At 45.0% G+C, this 22,643-nt stretch overlaps 1 protein-coding gene across 1 annotated transcript; it reads right to left on the bottom strand.

The window, feature by feature from the left end:
- Positions 1-6,570: 6,570 nt before the first annotated feature.
- On the bottom strand, positions 6,571-17,584 carry LOC132391998 (up-regulator of cell proliferation-like). The gene is made up of 2 exons (XM_059965882.1): positions 16,953-17,584; positions 6,571-15,712 (listed from the first exon to the last, which is right to left on the bottom strand). Exon 2 carries the CDS (start codon positions 15,181-15,183, stop codon positions 10,390-10,392), a length of 4,794 nt encoding a protein of 1,597 aa, XP_059821865.1. The 5' UTR covers positions 15,184-15,712; positions 16,953-17,584; the 3' UTR covers positions 6,571-10,389.
- Between the last annotated feature and the right edge of the window lie 5,059 nt (positions 17,585-22,643).

The raw sequence follows: 22,643 nt of genomic DNA, 5'->3' as shown, positions 1-22,643 counted from the left end.
TCAGAGAGTGGTAGCTGTGTGGAACGAGCTTCCAGCAGAAGTGGTAGAGGCAGGTTCGATTTTGTCATAAAAAAAATTGGATAGGTATATGGACAGGAAAGGAATGGAGGGTTATGGGCTGAGTGCAGGTAGGTGGAACTAGGTGAGAGTAAGCGTTCGGCATGGACTAGAAGGGCCAAGATGGCCTGTTCCCATGCTGTAATTGTTATATGGTTATAAATAATTTCAATTATTCCTAAAAATGAATGGAGTAAGATATTTTACATCTGCACCCTACCACACAGCTACAAATGGCTTGGAGGAGAGGAAAGGTTTGTACGGAACACACCACACAACAGAACCTTACCAATTTCCTCCTTGCATATCGTAATGTAACACAATCCACAACCAGCAACTCACTGGCCCTGCTGTTCCAGGGTCACCCCTCGAATTCACGCTCGGATCTCCTCAAACCCAGTCTCAGGAGGAGGATGCAGGACAAGCAGCTGAGACAAATTGAAAACCCCTCAAAGAGTTTCAGTGTTTCACTCCTGGACAAACAGTCCTGGCGAGTGACTACAGAGGTTATCAACTGTGGGTGCTCAGAGAGATTAAGGCAGAACTGCACCACGCATCGATTAGTTGAGGGCAGCGGAGGCAATTGTTAGAGAACAAAGTTTGCTGCGGCTATCAAAACCACTTCCTGCAGTCTCAGAGACAGCTCCTACAACCACCATGGAGCAGTCCCCAGAACGTGAGATTGCTTCACAACCACAAGCCTCACCTGTCAAGCAGAGTGATTCCCTGTGTCAGGAAAGATGTTATCCCACAAGAGTAAGAAATCCTTCACAGTGATTAAACCTTTAGGCATGAATAGGTCAATTTAAAATTTACTGTGCTGTGGATGTTTGTATATAGTAGTTGCATCATTTAATATACTGTGTATGGAGTTTAGATGCATTCTGTAATGTTGGGAGTTTATAGCTAAGCAGTGTTGTGTATTTAATATTTCAACAATATCTGAGTAATCTTGGATATATATTGATTGATAAATTATTATTCTTTGTTTGAATAATTCATTATTGGTTATGTGTATAAATATGTGAATTGCACATGTCATCACACTACCATGTGACACATGTTCACCTGGCTTAAATAAACTCAAAGTTACATCCACATTTCCTTTGAATTAGTTTAATGTTCTGAAGTTACAAAGTTACAAAATATAACAGATAGTAGCAAACACTGTTGTAATATTAATTAACACTAATAATTGTATTGTTTAATGTGTATAATCTTCGAAGGTGGAAGGCTGAAATTATGCAAAAGGTAGAGGGTGATGGTTTTGTAAAACTGAGAATACGATTGTCAGTATAAAAAGTGATGAATTGAGTGAGTAAAGGTTACCTTTATTTTTATATAATGTAAGTGTGGCACAACTGCTGGGGTTCATGACAGTCCACTGGGTAGTTAAAAGAATAGAGGAGGATAATGATCTGAAGATAAATATCTTTGGATCAAAAAGAGGAAGATGTTGTCCATAAAGCACTACTGTCTACAAATCAGTGAATTTCAATGAAACAAGGCCAGTGGAAGCAGACAGACCAATTTTTGCTTTTGTCATGAGGTTCAAAGAATGGAGTCTGCCATTTTGCGAAGCTGCTCTGTGTCCTCCATTTTGTGAACTGGCTTTGCTTGGCTAAATTAGAGCTTTAAAGGAAACGCAATAATGCTTATTTAAATCTGCTGGACTGGAGATAATTTCCAAATTAGAACTTATTTCTGAGTTGTTGTTATGTGTGAAGCCAAGCAGAGCTGCAGAATGGATGCTGCTAAAAAGAGAGACATAAGGGAGAGCCATTCAAAATGCTAATAAGAGAGATAACGAGAGAGAGATACATAATTCACTATTTTGGCATCTGCAGTGATACTGCCATGGACACTTTGCTTTGAATATGATTTGCTCATTAACACTTCTGCTGAGACAAAAGGAAGTGGTGAAGTTTGATGGACAGGTGATACCCCATCAGGGGGGATAAAAAGGTGGGTTTGCTAAGACACCGCAGACATGCCACGAGACCTGAAGAGAGCATTGTGCCCCCACAAGTTGGTGGGAGTTTGGAGGACCGATTCGCGGGAATCGGCCAGAGGCTCACAGGGTGTAAAGATACGACTGGTGGGGACCTGTTGTGTGTCCACCCTTGGCTGGGTGACGGGTTCATCAGGGAAGAACGGTCGCATCTGGAATGGAGGGGTCACAGTCGGTGACCACAACGAGACAACGATCGCATCTGGAACGGAGGGGTCACAGTCGGTGACCACAACGGGACAACGGTCGCATCTGGAACGGAGGGGTCACAGTCGGTGACCACAACGGGACAACGGTCGCATCTGGAACGGAGGGGTCACAGTCGGTGACCACAACGGGACAACGATCGCATCTGGAATGGAGGGGTCACACTCGGTGACCACAACGGGACAAGAAGACAATGGAAGGTTTGCCTGAAATCTCAGCTGAATCTCTCACTCTCTCTCTCCCCCCCCCCCAACGGTACCACAACAACTACCTTGAACTACTCTAAACTGAACTGAACTCTGCTTCACTTGATCATTTACCCCTAGACTTCGATAGAGCTTGGCTGATTCCTATATGTGTATATTATCATTGCTAACCTGTTACATTTATATCCTTGCCTTTAGTGTACCGTTGTCGCGTGCCCTAGTGGGCAAGGCATCAGACTAGTAACCTGAAGGTCACTGGTTCGAGCCTCAGCTGAGGCAGCGTGTTTGTGTCCTTGAGCAAGACATTGCAACACATTGCCAAACTGCCTTGTGCCCTTCCCTCGGACAACATCAGTGACGTGGAGAGGGGAAGGCCTGCAGCTTGGGCAACTGCCGGTCTCCCATACAACCCTGCCCAGGCCTGCACAAACCTTCCAAGGCGCAAATCCATGGTCTCATGACACTGACGGATGCCTATATAGTGTACTAATAAACTTCATTAGTTTCTAGTAATTACCATTTCTACTGGCTTGACAAAATCCCGGACAGGTTGAATTGATTAGGTTAAATTCCTGTATCTGAAAAAAACCAAAAAGGGCAAACAGCAGAAATGGAGATTGAGAAATTTCTACTGGCGCCAACCTTGGAGGCATCAGAGGAAGCCAAGAAATCAGACTTGGTGAGTGTTGCAAAAGGGTTGAATCTTTTGAAGGGGAAGCAGTCAATGAGGAGATTGCAGATACCAGGAACCATGGTTGAGCATTAAGAATGTGTTTCCCGAAGGGGACCTGGAAGTGGTGTCTGAGGGCAAACCTGGTGGGGCTGCGGTTCAGCTGCAGATGGAAAAATTAAGACTCGAGCATGAGTTACGAGTAAAGCAGCTCGAAAGGGAGGAGAGAGAGAAGGAGGAGAAAGGGAGGAGAGAGAGAAGGAGGAGAAAGGGAGGAGAGAGAGAGAAGGAGCGAGAAAGGGAGGAGAGAGAAAAGGAGTGAGAAAGGGAGGAGAGAGAGAGAAGGAGAAAGGGAGGAGAGAGAGAGAAGGAGCGCGAAAGGGAGAGAGAGAGAGAGAGAGAGAGAGAGGAGGAGAAAGGGAGGAGAGAGAGAGAAGGAGCACGAAAGGGAGGAGAGAGAGAGAAGGAGCGAGAAAGGGAGGAGAGAGAAAAGGAGCGAGAAAGGGAGAGAGAGAGAAGGAGGAGAAAGGGAGGAGAGAGAGAGAAGGAGCGAGAAAGGGAGTTTGAGCTGGAGAAGTTAAAGATAATGCGAGAGGGGGCCGAATGCCGGACCAAGGTGGAGGGCTCAAGGCGACCCAGGAGGTTAAGTTGGTTCCCCCATTTGAGGAGACCGACGTTGATCGGTACTTTCTACATTTCGAAAAGGTCGCTGTTAGTCAGGACTGGCCGAGGGATAAGCGGGCTGCTTTACTCCAGAGTGTGCTTGAGGGGGAGGCTCAGCAAGTTACTCAGCGTTGTCAGCTGAAGATGCAAACAAGTATGATGTGGTATACTCGGGATCGATGAGTTGGTCCCGGAGGCATACCGGCAGAGGTTCCGGAACATGAGGAAACACGTATTTAGAGTTTGCCCGTGAGATGCAAGTATATTGTGAGCGGTGGTGCGCCTCGAGAGGGGTCACTGGGGATTATAACAAACTGCGACAGCTCCAGCTGATCGAGCAGCTCAAAGGTTGTGACTTGAAGGTACGCGGACCCATCTGGATGAGAAAGAGGCAGAAACCTTAGCCGCGACTGTAAAGTTAGCGGATGAGTACGCGTTAACACACAAAGCAAAGTTTACCCCGAGTAAGGGCTACCAGAAGGGTAGTAGAGGGGGCAGAGAAAGTCCGCCGGCTGAGCCAGAGAGTAAGCCGGGGACTAGTGAGAGGGGTAAGGAAGACGGGAGACAGTCTGGCAGGAAGTCTTCTAGTTTTGTGTGCTTTAATTGCGGAAAGGCTGGTCATTTTGTGTCCGGGTGCTTTGCTCCGAAGGAGGAGACGGGGAAAGGAAAGGCGACCGCGCCGACGGGCTGCGTTAAGCCGGTTGAAATGCCGTTAAAAGAAGAGGAACTAAACCGAGTTCAGGAGGGATGTGAGAAATTCCTTTCAACCGGGTGGGTATCTGTGAGGGAGGGGTCACCCCCAGTGCCAGTAAGAATCTGGAGAGACACTGGGGCTTTTCAGTCCTTAATCCTGAACAGAGTGTTGAACAGAGTGTTCAATAGTGAGACAGGTACTGGTGACGGGAACGTGATAGGAGGGGGTTGGAAAAGGGACCGAGGCCGTACCATTGATTTGGTTTCCGGACCAGTCACGATAGGGGTACGGTCTGCACTCCCCATACCCGAGGTAGATGTCTTGCTCGGGAACGACCCGGCAGGTGGGGACGTGTACCCAGCAGTGAAGCTGACTACCATAGTTTCTGAAGTTAATCCCGCCAGCGCAGGAACTCGAAGCATGGCCAGAAAAGCGGCAGAGACAGGCGCCAGTGTAAAGGAGTCCAGCGTACGTAACATTACTATGACAGAACATGCAGGTTTGTGAATGGTGGGGTCTGTGTCTGCGCTTAGCGATTGGAACTGATTACTGGTTTGGTAACTGATTTTGGACAAAGAGCCACAAATTACCAGTTGTCATTTGTGGAAGAGAACAATTATAATGGATGCTTAATGCTTAATCAACCAAATGCTTAATTAACCAATGTAGAGTCTATATGGGATTATTGAAATATTGCTTTAATATTAAATGCAGCACGTGGAAGTATAGGGCCAGAGTGCACAGCCTCAGAACAGATGGATATCCATTCAGAACAGATTTGAAGGGAAATTCTTTAAGCAGAAGGCGGTGAATCTGTAGAATTCATTGCCTCATATGACTGTGGAGACAATTGCTGGGTATGTTTAAAGTGGAGGTTGATAGGTTCTTGATTAGTAAGAAGTGAAAGGTTATGCGAGAAGGTAGGAGAATGGGTTTGAGAGGAATAATAATTCCACCATGATGGAATGCCAGAACAGATTCAATGACTTCATTCTGTACCTGTGCCTCTTCGTCTTATGAAAGCAAAACTATAGTTGGTAAATATTAATCTAATGTATATGCATTATTAATCTTAGGGATTAAGCAAGATCCTAAAGTAATACCACTCATCAGTACAGGCCAGGGAGCATGCGGATGGTGGGAAGTTATTGGAAGGTTACACTGATTTTCTGGAGAATGTCTGTATTTCCACAGGTACAAGTTCTGGGTGGTTGGGTGGAGATACATCTCTACCAAAGGAGCTGTAAGGTGCTCCTGCCCTCTGCTGGTCAACAGGTCACCCTAGGGCAAAGTGTAGAACCTACTTAGAGCCCCCAATCAAGGTCACATGAACCCATGGGAGCAGGTGGTGGATGGTCATATGAGCAGTTGGTGCTTATCACCAGTCCTGGTCATGTGACCACTGGCACCAGGCAGACAATCTCTGAAGAGTATTGATAATGACTGGGGTCACCCATCTTGTAAAGACACTGCCCAGAAGAAGGCAATGGCAAACCACTTCTGTAGAAAGAAATGCCAAGAACAATCATGGTCATGGGACCATGATCACCAACATCAAATGACATGGCACACAATGATGGCAAGTTCTGAAACGTTGACCTTTTGTGAACTCAGCAAGGTCACAGCAGCCAGTTGTATCTTCAGCCATGAATCATGCGATAATGTGAATGTAAAAACTCCCCCTGGTCCCGAGTGACGAGGATCTTGCTCACTCCCTGCTTCCGGCCTCTCTCCCACATACTGAATTTCCAACACATCTCCTTTAAACTCCATCCCCACCCCACCTGAATGCACGTCCTCTCGGATTGAACTGTTGTATTTTGACTCACATTTAGCTCGACGGTTCCACGGCTTTCTGATCACAAAGTGAACTTCACTGGTGAACCCTATTCCCAGTTAAACACATCACATGATAGAACATTCCAGACGATGACTGACCAATAACTGTTGTCTTTATTGATCAGGATTTGTTCAAGGAGTAATTACACAGTTCAAACATTAACTATTTAGTTACACATCTCTTTAGTTTACTCTCACAACTCCCAAAACCCCCCCGCCCCTGTTCAGGTGTTCCCCACCCCAGATGAACCTGGCCAGGGTTCACCGTGAGTTCCTCTCAGAGTCCCTGACTCAGCGTCTTCTTCACTGGTTGCTCTCCGGAGTCAGTGCTGTCGGTGATCTTGTCCGGCACCTTTTTATACGTTTCTTCCCAAAGCTCTCAGATATTCAGATTTATTTCTCAGATCTACATTGAAACCTACGGTGAAATGTGTGTTTGCATTCACACTGAAGGATGTGCTGGAGGCAGTTCACAAACGTCACCAGACCTTCCGGTGCCAAGATAGCAAACCCAACGTTCAGCAGGAAAATACAACCGGCAGCAACAACAACAACAGCAAAACAAGCCCCTTTTCCACATCCGACCCCTCCCCTTCACACACACAGGCAGCTTTTCTTTGGTCCCAGACTCTGACTTACAGATATTGGTCCTCCAGCCTCAGTCCCTGGCACGGACTCACAGACATTGTCCCTCAATCTCCAGACAGGGCAACCCTGGGGATTCTACCTTCAGGCCTTGATCTCCAGTCTCACCAACTTTGCTGTTTGATCTTTAGATGTCACTCTACAGTCTTGTCCACATCTGAACTTCAACCTTGGGCCATGCGCTCTGGTCTTTCCATCCTCTGGGTATTGACCCCACTTATCACAGGCTTTTGACCTTTGGGTCTCCTCCTGCCATGATGGACTACAACCCAAGACTCACTGAGAGGGATTGCTAACCTCCATCATTACTGCCTGCCAAACTGACCTTTGATTGTGGAGTGTTCTGACCTGGATTCTGAATACCAGCTCCTGCTCCATGTCCCTAAACCCTAACCCCCAATTCCCCGTCTGTCCCCCCAATGAACAAACGCTAAAAAAAAACCCAAGAAGCAAAACAGAATCATCTGAGTCTGAGCCACGACCTCGACAGAGATCACAGCTTGGCGCCATTTGACTGGTGAGAGATCCCATCCCTCTCCTCAGGAGAATGTTTCTTGAACTCTTCCCAGCATCAATATCTCTAACTCTCTCTCACACATGTCTCCTACCCCCTCCAAGCTCTACCCTTCACCCTCTCCCCTTCCTCTCCACACTCCACTGTCCCTACTCCCCCTTCCAACTTCCCATTGCATCTCCCTGTTCCCCTTCCTCTCCCCAGGTAGACTCATTCACAAGGCCTGGAGTTATGGGATCTGAAACATGGCTGCCTGATTTCAGAATTGTCTTGCACACAGAAGGCAGAGGGTGGGAGGTGAGGGAGGGTATTCTGCCTGGAGATCCCTGACCCGTGGTGTTGTGGGAGCCCTGCACTTTGTCATTTTTATAAAGAACGTGGATGAGGAAGTGGATGGACTTTTGCAGATGACATGAAGATTGGTGGAGGTCTGGATAGTGCAGGAGGATGCTGTAGGTTACAACAGGACATTGACAGGGTGCAGAACTGGGCTGAGAAGAGGCAGATGGACTTCAATCCAGAAAAGTGTCAGGTGGTTCATTCTGAAAGTTCGAACTTCAAGGCAGAATACTGAGTTAATGGCAGGATTCAGAGCAGTGTCAAGGAACAGGGGAACCTTGGGGTCCATATCCAAAGCTGTTGTTAGTTAATTGGGCCCTTAAGTAGGTGTATGGTGTGTCGGCTTTTATTAGTCAAGATATTGAGTCGAATAGCCACAAGATCATGTTGCAGATCAATAAACCCTGGTTTGACCACACTCGGAATATTATGTTCAGTTTCGGTACCTCATTATAGGAAAGATGTGGAAGATTTAGAGAGGGAACTGAGGAGACTAACCAGGATGTTGCCTAGGTTAGAGAGCATGTTTTATGAGGACAGGTTTGAGTGAGGAAGGGCTTTTCTCTATGGAGACAATGAGGATGAGAGGTGATTCGATAAAGGTGTACGAGATAAGTACCAGAAACTTTTTCTCAGGGCATAAGTGGGTAATACGAGGGGGCGTAACTCTAAAGTGTTGGGAGGAAATAGAGGAGAGGTAAGTTATTTTTATGGAGAGAGGGGTGGTTGTGTGGAACACACTCCTGGGGTGGTGGTAGAGGCAGATACATTGGGGGCATTTAATAGACTCTTAGATAGGCACATGGGTGATAGGGCAATGGAGGGATATGTGGGAGGGAGGGGTTTGATTGACCTTAGAGTTGTTTAAATAGTTGGCACAATCTCATGGGGGAAAGGCCTGTACTGTGATACACTGTTCCATGTTCCAATGTTGAAGTTCCAGATAGATGGGATGTTCCAGGATTTCCCAGATTCTGGAACAGGCCCAGCTGATTGGAAAACTACAAATGTAAGGATCCTATTTCAGAAAGGACGGAGGTAGAAAGCAGGAAACTCGGTGTCTTGATGTCTGCCACTGGAAAATTGCTGAACACACACTGAAGGAACGATGACAAGGTGTTTAGAAAATCTCACACGGTCAGACAGAGTCAGTGACAATGAAAGAACTGCAGAGGCTGGAAATCTGGAAATGCTCAGCAGGTCGGGCAGCATCTGAGGGAGGAGAAACAGTGTGTGAGCAGAGTGCTTTATTCAATGTGCTGAAGGGAATGAGCTGCCTGCTGAAGCTGCTCAGTGATGTCTGCTGGGAACACACGGGTCTGCAGGGACTGGAATCTGGGATGGAAAACGAGCTGCTGGAACTCAGTGGGTCAGGTCAGCAGACCACAGACTCTCTGAACTCCTCCAGAGTGGAGGGAGAGAGGAAACAGTGAGCTACCAAACTGTTAGCCTGTCACTGGCATTCGGAGAAATGGTGGAATCTACAATGAAGGATGTGATATCAAGGTCATTGGAAAATATTATGAGTGAGTCGAGTCAGCCTGGATTAATGAAATGGAAGTCACATTTGACTGGTCTTTCCGAGGTCTTTGGGGAAGTATCGAGTGAAGTCGTTCAGGGGGATCCAGTAGATGTGATGTATTTGGATTTTCAGAAGGTTATTGTTGAGGTCTCTCACTGGAGGTTGGTGAACAAGTTTGGATCACATGGAGTTGGGGAGAGAAGACGAGAGCACTTGGAACTGGGAGAGATTTCCAGCATGGACTGAACATTGGTTAATGTAGAGAAAGGAAATGGTAGGAAGGAATGTGTCCTTCTCACATGACTGGTCTGTGATCCGTCAGGTATTTTAGACAGGGATTAGTGCTTGGGTCCCAGTTGTTCACTGATAGTTATTTGTTTGAGGAGACCAAAAGTAACATTTCCAAGTTTACTGAAATGGGAATGTGAGTGGAGATGAGGGGCAAAGATTCTCCACCCTGGAGCTGTAGAGAGAGGCTCAGTGATTGGCTGGGCTCAAAACAAGATCAACAGATTTCTGGGAATGAGAGGGATCTGGGATATCGGGATAAGGGTGGGAAATAGAGAGCCATCATTGAAAGTGGCATCACAGGTAGATAGAGTCATAAAGAGAGTGTTTGGTGCATTGTCCTTCATAAATCAGGGCACTGAGTACAGGAATTAGGATTTGGAAGTTGGACAACACTTTGGAGAGGCCTGATTTGGAGTATTGTGTGCAGTTCTGGTCATCTCCCCACAGGAAAGATATTAATAAGCTTGAAAGAGAGCAGAGACAATTTATAAGGATGTTGCCAGGACTTGAGGACCTGAGTTATGGGGAAGGGTGAGTAAGTGAGGACTTTATTAACCATGAGGGCAGGACCATGAATGTAGGAATGAAACATTCCTTTTGCTCTGCTAATTCTTTTGATGATTTGTGATTGGATTTTAATTTGAACACACTGATTTACTCTGCCAAATTCTTCCGAGGAAGACAGTTTCCCTTTGTCTGTCTCTCACTGAGTAACGCCATTTAAAGAGACATTACCAAGACTGAATGTTTGTATTATACGACTTGTTCATTTCTTCCCTCACCACCTCCCAGTCAATGTTCCAGCTTCCATCGATCTCTGCAGGCTTTGCCCTGTATTCATCAGCAAACTGCTGATTGAAAGTGTAGAAAACCTTCTTCCAATAGGATGCTGCCTGTGCGGAAATTTCCCGTTGGATAGTCCAGGATTTGTAGTAATCATTGACTGTTTGATAATCCTTGTAGGGAAGGAATTTCCCATTTGTGTATTTATTTCGGAATTTTGTATCACCAGCGACTGAAGCTGTGCAGATATCCATTACAAGATGTTCACTGTCTGCCCATCGACAGTTGTTGAGCCCTTCAGGTCTGTGCTGTTTACAGGAGTGTTGTGAGTGAACCGGGGTCTCTGAGTCACAGAAAACCCCACAGAAAGGACATTTCATTGTACAATTGAATAACCCTTTGAACAACTCCTCCCTGGGTTTAATGGATAATTCTTCAATCTTTGCTTTGACATCCCAGCCTTTTACCTCACGGAGGAGATCCTGCTCCACCTCTTCAATACATGGCAGAATGGCTTCTGAACATTTCTTGCCATCACTGCCACTCTGAAGCAGAACGAGTTTCATCTCATCTTTGGGCATCGAGATTCTTGTGTTTAACTTTTCAGCAAACATGTTTAGGAAGCTCTCAGCATTTCCAGCAAAGTTCTGCTTCACTGCATCCTGAACAATGTCCTTAGCTTGCCCAGTGATCTCTGTGAGGATTTCTTTAGCCAGACAGGTAAATGTGCTCTCCCCATCGCGTTCTGTCTTGCAGTGTTTAATAACTTGCTGATGGAGCCAGTCTTTGGCGAAATTCACAAAGTCTCTGATGTACCGTAGATATTTATCAAATCGATGTGTTTGTTTCAGGTGGACCAGGAGGGCCACAGTGAAGTTGTTGCGGAGACTGTACTGTCGCTCAGGGTTGTGTTTTTTCATATCATCCACGATGTTCACGCTGAGAGTCTTGAGGGTGGCGTCTCGGAGAGCTGGCAAGAAACAATATTGTGTAAATCGTTTTGCTTGTCTCTGGTTCTCATCCTGCTCTGTGTAAATATCCATGAAGCGATCAAAGTATTGATTTTTCATGTTTTCCAGTCTTCTCCGTGGGTCGTGGTTGTGGATAAACCTCCTGTGCATCTCCTGGAATCTTGGTACAGCGTAACCACACAGGTGAAGTTTAAACTCGGCCTTGAAAACCTCAGACATTGAAAAGTTTTGATGTGAAATATTGTCAACTTTTTCCTCTATCATGTTCAAAAGTTCAATGCAATATTTATTGTCATAATCCATGTCCTTTTTTGTGATGTCAGTGATCCAATGTCTGCATTCATCCTCGATGGGCTTTGTAATCATTGCTGCTTGATCGAGGTCTGATTTCAATCTGAATGGAATGAGTTTACTTGTACCCCATCTCCAATGTGACACGTTGATGTGTTTCTCTTCAATCTGAAGGTATTGGGTCCCCAGTTCACAGAGATTTTTACCTTTTAGCCTTTCATTAATCACTCTCCCTTGAGCTCTTATTGCCTCTCTGAGAAGATTTTCAATCTCCAGTTCAATGTTTCTTTCTCTGCAGGGCTGATACTCCAGTTGAGACAGTGTACCTTTCCACATCGTTTCAAATTCATTTTTCAGTTCCTGGTGTCCCAACACCCGATTTGCTACTTTACAATTCTGTAAAAGTTCCTTGACCTGTTCTCCAATCTTCCTGTGAAAATTATTACAAATATCATCCACACCCTGCAGTCCCACCCGTCTGTTCACGGTATCTCTACATCTCTGCATTGAATCGTGCTGAAGTCGGCTGCATAAACTGGAGATGCTGAGTTTAAATTCCTCTCTGTATTTCTCCATCAGATACACGTTATCAGCCCCACTTTCATACAGAGCTTGCAGTTTATCCAGAGTGACACCCTCCCTTTTGCTCATCTCTGTCCTCATCTCCCTCTCCAGATTACAGAGCAGTTCAGTGAGATCTCCTTTGGCATTGCTGATTCTGTTTTCAGCCTCATTTCCCCAGGAGTGAGTGAATTTGCAGAGTTCCCACTCCCAGTCCTTGTACTTCATGGAGAGGTGGTTGTAAGCCTCTGCGACCAGACTGTTCTGGAAGCTGAAAATGAAATTTTCATGTTTCACCTGCTCCCAAAGCCCAGCCATCCATTTGATAAAGTCCGGGATAGTGAAAGCTCTTTGGCTTTTGCTCCGTTGGATTAGACACTGAATTAGGTTCTTCTTCAGTTGGGAGACGTGTTCACTGTAGCCGGTGTTGACTGCAGCCATTGGGGGTGTACCATGCCACAGACCAGGGATGTACCAGTTGTCCTTGTCAGCATCATAGTCCATCACATCCCGGAACGTTACTCGGTCTACCTTCTCCAGCTTTGCTGCAGCCTCTGTCATCTTATCCAGCTGCTCCAGGAGTTTCTGACGGCCTCTCAGATTCTGCTCGTGCGCACTCACATCGCCGACGTTCTGGTGCACAAATATGCACTTTGGCCCTTTTCCTGTCTCCCTCATGCGGATTAAGGAATGAACAACAATCTGTAAAATATCTTTCATCTCTGACAGATTTTCCATCCCGATGTTTACCAACGTTAAGTTGCTTAATCCAACCACGAACGTTGCCAGCTCATTGTCGTGCTCGTAGCTGTCTGTCAGTGTTGCGAGTTCTGGGGCTCTCAGCCCCTCTGTGTCAATGACCAGGATGAACTCACAGCCCAGCTCCTCGGCCAGGCTCCCTGTGACTTTGATCAACTGCATGTAGGCCCCTCGAGTACATCGGCCGCTGCTCACAGCAAACCGCAAACAGAACATTGTGTTGAGGAGTGTGGACTTGCCCGAGCTCTGAACTCCGATCACTGTCAGCACAAACACTCGGCAAGCTCTTCCCACTTTGTTGGCCAGCTCTGTGAGTACGGCAGTGATCCATGGAATGGGAACGTTGGAAACGTCTCCATCGATGAGTTCCAGTGGGAACCCTTCCAGCAACAGTTCAGCAGCAACCCCTGGGAACTGCGGCACCTTTGGGTGGATCTGTGTCCTTCGGGTGACGTGTCGAGTCACTGAAAGTTCATAAACCTGGCCAAATTCCCTCATGAAGTGCTCAAGTCCCAGGGAACTATCAGACATCTTCTGATCCAACTCCTTCAGTTCCTTCACCTTCTGCTTTGAGTCTTTGCACAGTTCTTTATAAATTCTACGCAATCCTGCCATAACTTCCTGTGATTTACTGTCCAGTTCCAGCTTCAGCCACTGTAGGGAAATGGCTCTGTCAACCCCATCGTGACGGGTGAGGTATTCGATGAACAGCCGCATCTCTTCCGACAGACTCTGTCTGAGCTGAGCTTCCCGGATTCTGTTCTTCTCCTGGTCCAGTTGGTGGTTATACACGACTGTGGTTCTGTCCCCACGGAGTTTCATCCGCGATTTCTCTTTTTCAACTTTAGACAACCCTTGCCAGGGCTCTCCATGAAAGGGCAACACTCTCCTTTTATACCCAGTAATGTCTCCTGAGTCAAGTCTGTCCAGTATTTTGGTCAGTTCCTTGGCTCGTTGTATTTCAGGTTGATGTTCATCGACCTCAATCCCACTTTCCATTGCAATGTCAGCCATTTTCTCCAGGCTCAGCAAGGTCTGGTCCCTGTCCCTCACTAGAATTACTTGTTTGATCTGAGAACAAACTATCTCTGCAAGATTAGCTTCATTTTCATTTGTCCGAAGAAGGCATTGTTGAGGTTCTAACTTTAGATCTTTGAACATTTTCTTCACCTGCTTGGGGGTTATGTGTTGCTGATTGATGTGGGTGTTGACTATGAGAAAGAGTTTTGCTGGTGACTGTGGGAGAGAGGCGAGGAATTCTCGTTCCTTCTCACCGATAACATCAATGAAAATGAAGAGAGCAGTGGATACTTTTGCCAGAAACCGAGCGTTTCCCTGGAAAGTTTCAGCATCGCCTCGGAGGTTAATGAATACAGCAGCCTCTGGGAAAATATCCGTGTTACTCTTCCCAGAAGGGAGATACCAGCTGATCTCCGCCATTCCATCGGATATCCTGCGGGGCACATTCCCACATTCCATCTCGGAGTGCAGGAAGATGTTCTGCTGCAGCTGTGCCTGACTCAGGGTGAGATTGAGGATTCGGGATTTGGACACTGTGCACCTTCCCAGTCTGAGGAAGGACACCGTTGGCATGGCTGCTGTCACGATGGGCACCTCCACAACGGGGCTGCTGTCTGTAGGAGAATGTGGGCACCATGTTTTAACAATGGGTCTCATGGCCCAGAGGAGAAGGGTGGCACCAGGCCCTTCTGTGGGTCCCCTCACCTTGTCCATGGGGTGACTGTGTATGTCTGGCATCAGAAAGGGTAATGCAAACTGGCAAAGAGACATCTTCAGCATCAGTTCCTGCTGGAGAGAGTGGTCAGCACAGAGGAAAATGGCAGCAATGATATCCAGAGGATTCATCTCACCATCCCCTGGTGCTGTAACTTCAAAGAAATCACTGAAGTCTTCATCATCATCATCATCTTCACCCTCCGAGGAGAGATCAGGTGGCCATTTGGGATTTCTTGTCAGTGAATTGGCTGAGAGGATCCTTTGGAGAAATCGCCAGGGAAGATCTTCTGCTCGAGTTGGGTTGCTGTCCTCCAGTTTATCCTGGGACACCTCCTGGACAGTCTGAAGAGACAGTTTGTGAGGATAATGATCCTGTAATCCTAAATCTTTTACAATTTGTGGGGAGCTGAGATTTTCATACATTATTTCCAGCTGGTAGAATGCTTGTCTTCTTCTCCGATATGCTGTGTGTTCTCCTGGAATCTCTGTTCTCTTTGCTGCAGGGGAGTTTGGGTAAAGGGTGTGTTTTGGGGATAGGCATGCAGTTCTCTTTCTTCAATTCCCAGAAAGTTAAAACTCCTCTCCAACCATTTATCGTTTTGACTCTATTCCAGTCCAGGATATTTGTTGTGCCTGATGTCCTACTGGAACACACAGTTCCTGTCCCAGGATCACAGGGCTGAATGGTTCTGTGCGTCTGGCTGGTGATCCTCTGTCAGGTCTCGTTGTCCTGCCACGGTGTGTACTGAGTACAGTCAGTAGTTGATCACCATGGCAACCTGGAATTGATCACAGAATTATATCTTCACTTGGAGATTCCACACCAGGAAGACTGGGTACAAACTTGTTGTCCTTGGTAAATGAACGTTGCACTTGTAATGAAGATTCTGAAGAATTTTTTACTATGTTGAAATCAGAGAATCATTGAAATACTCAGCAGGTCAGGCAGCATCTGTGGAGAGAGAAACAGGGTCAGTGTTTCAGGTCCATGTGTTGGTGAGTCTGTCACATCAGGAGAAGTTGAGTTGACCGTCCCTCTGTTCACTGGGGATTAGAAGAATGAGTTGTGATCTCACTGAACTGAGGACAGAGTTTAACATTGCTGGATACAGGGGGGATGTTCCCGCTGGCTAATGAGTCTAGGATCTGGACTCAGGCTGACTGTAAGGGGTGGGCTGTTCATGACCGTGATGAGGGAAAAGTCCAAGTCTCCACACAAATAGAACATAGAACCAGAACATTACAGCAAAGTGCAGGCCCTTCAGAACCCAATGTTGTACCAACCTGTTAACTTAGTCTAAGTGTTAAGACATGCACCCGTCCGTGTTGGTTTCTGAGGTTTAGATGCTCTAACTCCCTGGAGTATGCATGGCTGGCGAGGCCCCTTTAAATTTTCTGGACAGCCCTGCTAATTGGCAATCATGTTTTGGGCAGGAAGGATTGAGCATTTAAAGAGGACCTGAACTGTGTTTGGTGCTGCAAAGATGGAACCACTTACGGTGGCCGTGTTGTGAGCTCCGTTCCAAATCTACAGTACCCTACTAACCACTGTAATTTTCTTAGCATTTTCTGTTCCAGTAGCTGATATTCACAGCAGATACGACAGACGTCAGAACATCTGAACATCAGAAAGATGGCATTTACCCACTATGTGCTGCCTTTCCTACACTGGGAACTCCTGTTTGCGCGATCCATGGGAGACTCATCTCTTACGCTGCCACTACCTCGGAAGAAGTACTGGAGGCGAGGGAGAAGGGCCAGCATCCTGGTGAGGCTGAGACGGCATGCAAATCTGCTGACGCTCCCTAGCATACTTCTGGCTAACGTTCAGTCCCTGGATAACAAGCTTTGTGAACTGAGAGCTAGAAACTCCTATCAGCGGGAAACAAAGGAATGCAATGTTTTGTGCTTCGTGGAGGCCTGGCTGACGGAGGAGATACCAGATCATGCCATTGATCCCTCTGGGATCCCCCTGTTCCAGGCAGACAGGTCGAAGAACCCTCACTGTGAAGAGTAAAGGAGGAGGGGTATGCTTCATGATCAACAATGCTTGGTGTGACACCAAGAACGTGCATGCACTCAAATCCTTTTGCTCCCCAGATCTGGAATATCTAGTGCTGCTGTGCAGACCCTACTGGCCGCCTAGGGAGTTCACGGCTGTTATCATCACAGCGGTACAGGCTGATACTGACCTGGCTCTCAAGGAACAGTACAAGACCATCAACACGCTGGAGACTGCACATCCAGAGGCTGTCTTCATCGTCACCGGTGACTTTAATTGAGCGTCGCTGACAAAAATCTCTCTGAAGTTTTGTCAGCACATCCAGGTGAGCACTAGTGGAGATAACACACTTGACCACTGCTACACTCCCTTCCACAACCCTGTGTTGAACATGTATTACTTTAGAAATTAGTTAGGGTTACCCATAGCCCTCTATTTTTCTTATCTCCATGTACCTGTCCAGGAGTTTCTTATAAGACCCTGCAGAATCCACCTTCAGCACTGTTGCTGGCAGCCCATTCCACACACTCACCACTCTCTGCATAAAAAACTTACCCCTCATATCTCCTCTGTACCTACTTCCAAGCACCTTAAAACTGTGCCCTTTCATGTTAGCCATTTCAGCCCTGGGGAAAAGCCTCTGACTATCCACACGGTCAATACCTCTCATTATCTTATACACCTCAATCATGTCACCCCTCATTCTCCGTCGCTCCAAGGAGAAAAGGCCGAGTTTACTCAACCTATTCTCATAAGGCATCCTCCCCAATCCAGGCAACGTTCTTGTAAATCTCCCCTGCACTGTTTCTATGGTTTCCACATCCTCCCTGTAGTGAGGTGACCAGAACTGAGCACAGTACTCCAAGTGGGGTCTGACCAGGGTCCTATATAGCTGCAACATTACCTCTCGGCTCCTAAACTCAGTTCCATGGTTGATGAAGGCCAATGCACTGTATGCCTTCTTAACCACAGAGTCAACCTGTGCAGCAGCTTTGAGAGTCCTATGAACTCTGACCCCAAAATCCCTCTGATCCTCTACATTGCCAAGAGTCTTACCATTAATACTATATTCTGTCATCATATTTGACCTACCAAAATGAACCACTTCACACTTATCGGGTTGAACCCCTATTGACATCAATGGATCTGGGGTTGAGATGGTAACCAGCTTCAAGTTCCTTGGCATCCACATCACCGAGGACCCCAATGGTCTGTACACACCAGCTGTGTGGTGAAAAAAGCACAACAGCGCTTCTTTCACTTCAGACAGTTGAGGAAGTTTGGTATGGGCCCCCCATATCCTAAGAACTTTCTACAGGAGCATAACTGAGAGCATCCTGACTGGCTGCATCACTGCCTGGTATGGGAACTGCACCTCCCTTAATCACAGGACTCTGCAGAGAGTGGTGTGAACAGCCCAGCACATCTGTAGTTGTGATCTTCCCATGAGTCAGGACATTTACAAAGACAGGTATGAGAAAAGAACCTGAAAGATTATTGGGGACCCAAGTCAACCCAACCACAACCTATTCTACCATCGGGGAAGTTACTCAGGACATTTTTTTCTCCTGATTCTCTTGTCTTATATTTTTGCCACAGAGCTGTTATCTGAATGTTTGATCTTGTTTATACCTACTACCCTTTATGTTTTTTTTTAAATGTCAATGTTTAGCATGTTGAATTTTATAAGCTGGGATGTTAAAGGATTGAACCATCCTGTTAAAAGAAGGAAGGTGTTCTCACATCTTAAGCAGCTCAAAGATGGCATTGCTTTTTTTGCAAGAAACTCATATTCATAGCTTTGATAATTCTCATCTAATGACAAGGTGGGTGGGACAGCACTTCCATTCGGGGGGGGGGGGGGTTCTCTATCCTTATTAATCAAAATGTTCCCATTGAGTTTCACAGCAAAATATCTGATACAAATTGTCATTTTATTATTGTCTCAGGGAAATTGTATAATACTAGGATAGTATTGGCTAACCTGTATGCTCCCAATTTGGATGATGTGAACTTTTTTGAACGTTTTTTCTCTTTATTGCCTGATTTGAGTTTGTATTCTCTTATATTGGATGGTGATTTTAACTGTTGATTAGATCCAGTTTTGGATTGATCGTCCTCTGTTCCTAGACTACCTAGTAAATCTGCTTTATCTATTCACTTATTTCTTTCTAATGATGGTATCTCTGATATGTGGCGTTTTTTCCATCTATTGAGAAAGATTATTCCTTTTATCACATGTCCATCATACTTTTACTAGCATTGATTATTTTTTAATGGGTTACCAGCTGATTCCATCTGTTCACTCTTGTGATTATCAGAGTATATTGATTTCAGATCATGCCCCAGTTACCCTGTCTATAAATTTTCCTGGTCTCCCTCAAATGAATAAACATTGGCGTTTTAATCCGCCCTTGTTATCGGACAATGATTTTGCAAAATTTATGAAGGACCAGATAACTTCTTTCCTAAAACTAACATGTCACCTGAAATCTCATCCCAGGTTGTCAGGGATGCCATGAAAGCATATTTGAGGGGTCAAATAATTTCATATACTTTCTATGCAAATCTGAAAAGAAAGACCCATTTAGAGTGATTAGATTTGATCAGTCAGATTAAAGCAACAGACCAACTATATGCCCAGACCAAAAATCCTGAACTGCACAAGAAGTGAGTAGAACTTCAAACTAAGTTTGACCTTATGTCCACTCAACCAGTTGAATGTCAACTTCTTGAAAGCAAGAGCTGGTTTTATATCCATGGTGATAAATCCAGCAAGTTTTTAGTCAACCAACTAAGATGCTCTAAAGCTAAACAACAAAATACAAAAATTCGAAAAGGATATGGGAACATTACTTCGAATCATTCTGAAGTTAATGACACATTTAAGAACTATTATTCTCGACTTTATACCTCTGAATCTTTAAATGATAATATCTCTGTTGAGCATTTTTTAAACAGATGTATTCCTTTGCTCTCTTCTGATTTTAAAGTAAAACTCAATGAACCATTATCACCAGAAGAAATATCTTATGCTATTTCTGCACTGCAGTCAGTAAATCTCCTGGACCTGATGGGTTTTCTGCAGAATTTTATAAACAAATCATTTTCCTCACTGCTTTCGTCTCAGTTATTCTTAGTTCTATCTGATTTGTTTAAACATGGTAAATTGCCAGCAACATTTAACGAGGCATGTATCATTCTTTTAGCCAAAAAAAGGTAAAAATCCAACAGAGTATTCTTTGTATGGGCCGATTTCTTTGTTAAATATTGATGTTAAAATTTTGGCTAAAGTTTTGGCTCGTAAATTAGAGAACATTGCTCCTTCTATTATTTCTGAAGATCAAACTGGTTTTTTATTAAAAATCACCTTCCCTTTTTTTAAATATACAAGTCTATTTAATATCTTGTACTCACCCTCATTTGGGACTCCTGAATGTATCATTTCTCTTGATGTGGAGAAAGCATTTCATCGTGTGGAGTGGAATTACATTTTTGCGGTTTTAGAAAAATTTGATTTTGGACAAAGTTTTATTTCATGGATTAATTGTTATATTCATGTCCCACCACTTCTGTTTAGACTAACTCTCAGCAATCCCAGTCTTTTAGCCTTAAACGTGGCACCCAACATGGATGTCCTTTAAGTCCCTTACTTTTTGATCTGGCCATAGAGCCACTGGCGATTGCGTTTCGTAGCTGTGCTGAATTGATGTGGATTTGGAGGGGGGTGTTGAGCATCAAGTTTCTCTTTATGCTGATGATCCTTTACTTTTTATATCAAATCCATCTACTTCCTTACCCCCAATGATTTCACTTCTTAATCAATTTAGTCAGCTTTCCAGTTACAAAATTAATTTACACAAGAGCGAACTCTTCCCAATCAATAGAGAAGTACTATTATTAGTATTTCATGACATCCCTTTCGAAGTAGTTGATAATCAATTTACTTACCTTGGTAGTACAGTAACAAGGAACTTCAAGAATCTTTTTCGAGAAAATGTTGCTAATCTTTTAAACTCTACAAAACAGAGTTTGACACAGTGGTCACCCTTGTCCGTGTCTCTGGTAGGTCAAATTAATGTTATTAAAATTCCTAAATTTTTATACTTATTTCAGTCTTTACCAATTTTTATTTCTAAAGCTTTTTTTGGTTTGTTAGATTCTATCATTTTGTCCTATCTATGGAAGGGCAAACATTCCAGACTTAATAAAGCTCACCTTCAAAAATCTAAAAAGGAAGGCGGTATGGCTTTGCCTAACTTCCGTTTATGTGATTGGGCAGCCAATATTTGCTGTCTTACTTTTTAGTCCTTCTTTCATAATCAGTCTGACTGCCTAAAATAAGTGGCAATGGAGTTGAACTCTAGTGAGGATCTCTCCATTTCTGCACTTCTTGGATCTGCACTTTCTTGTCGCTTGCCCAGACTAATTGTTAATCCTCTATTAGACATACTCTGAGAATATGGGCTCAGTTTAGAAAACTTAATGGCCTTCATGGTTTCTCTCGCTCTCTCTAGTGCTATTTTACACAATCATCTTTTACTACTCCTACCTTCTATGCAAGACTCAACATTTCATGATTGGTATAGAAAGGGCATTAGGCGCTTTGAATATCTTTTCATAGATAATTGTTTAGCAACTTTTCAACAACTATCTGAAAAGTTTAACCTACCTAATACTTATTTCTTTTGACACCTTCATATTAGACATTTCATTCTCCTTTTAAGATCAAATTTTCCTGAGATGCCTGAGGAAAACTTCGTGGACCTGTTTCTTCGTATTAATCCACTGGGCAAAGGATTAATATCTTCTATTTGTGATAAGTTAGTTACACTTCCTCCCTCACCACCATTCAGGGCCCCAGACAGTCCTTCCAGGTGAGGCGACACTTCACCTGTGAGTCAGCTGGTGTGGTATACTGTGTCCAGTGCTCCCGGTGTGGCCTTTTATATATTGGTGAGACCCGACGCAGACTGGGAGACTATTTCGATGAACACCTATGCTCTGTATCACTTTCACCAATCACCTTTCCAGCTCTTAGCTTCATTCCACCCCCTCCGGTCTTCTCCTATCATTTCGCATTTCCCCCTCCCCCCACTACTTTCAAATTTCTTATTATCCTTCCCTTCAGTTAGTCCTGACGAAGGGTCTCAGCCCGAAACGTCGACAGTGCTTCTCCCTATAGATGCTGCCTGGCCTACTGTGTTCCACCAGCATTTTGTGTGTGTTGTGCTTGAATTTCCAGCATCTGCAGATTTCCTCGTGTTTTCTCTCCAAACTTTTTTTACCTCTTCCCTCTCCGCCTCTTGCTTCGATTTAAAAGGATTTAAAAGATGTATATTACAAACCTACAGACTCTCACAGCTACCTAGACTAAACCTTGTCTCACCCTGCTACTTATAAAAACGCCACCCCCTTGTCTCAGTTCTTCCACCTTCACTACGTCTGCTCTCAGGATGAGGCTTTACTTTCTAGAACAAAGGAGATGTCCTCCTTTTTCAAAGAAAGGGGCTTCCATTCCTCCACCATCAACACTGCCCTCAACCACATCTCTTCCATTTCACACATGTCTGGTCTTACCCCATCATCCTGTCACCCTACCAGGGGTAGGGTTCCTCTTTTCCTTATGTACTATCCTACCAGACTCTATATCCAGCATACAATCCTCTGAAACTTCCATTGCCTCCAATGCGATCCCTCTACAAGCACATCTCCCCTCTTTCCCTCCCCTCCCCCACTTTCTGCTTTCCACAGGGATTGCTCCCTATGTGACTCCCTTGTCCATTTGTCCCTTCCCACTGATCTCCCTTCTGGCAATTATCCCTGCAAACAGAACAAGTGCTTCACCTGCCCCTACGCCTTCTCCCTCACTACCATTCAG

This window comes from Hypanus sabinus, chromosome 3 (genome assembly GCF_030144855.1).
Source record: "Hypanus sabinus isolate sHypSab1 chromosome 3, sHypSab1.hap1, whole genome shotgun sequence".
In the NCBI taxonomy this organism is placed as follows: domain Eukaryota; kingdom Metazoa; phylum Chordata; class Chondrichthyes; order Myliobatiformes; family Dasyatidae; genus Hypanus; species Hypanus sabinus.
Note: the sequence above shows the minus strand (reverse complement) of the source record. Positions and strands in the feature narration are given on the sequence as shown.

What these genes read in the sequence shown, in the direction of transcription:
- LOC132391998 (XM_059965882.1), bottom strand. Translation starts at nt 15,183, where the DNA reads ATGTATGAAAATCTCAGCTCCCCACAAATTGTAAAAGATTTAGGATTA.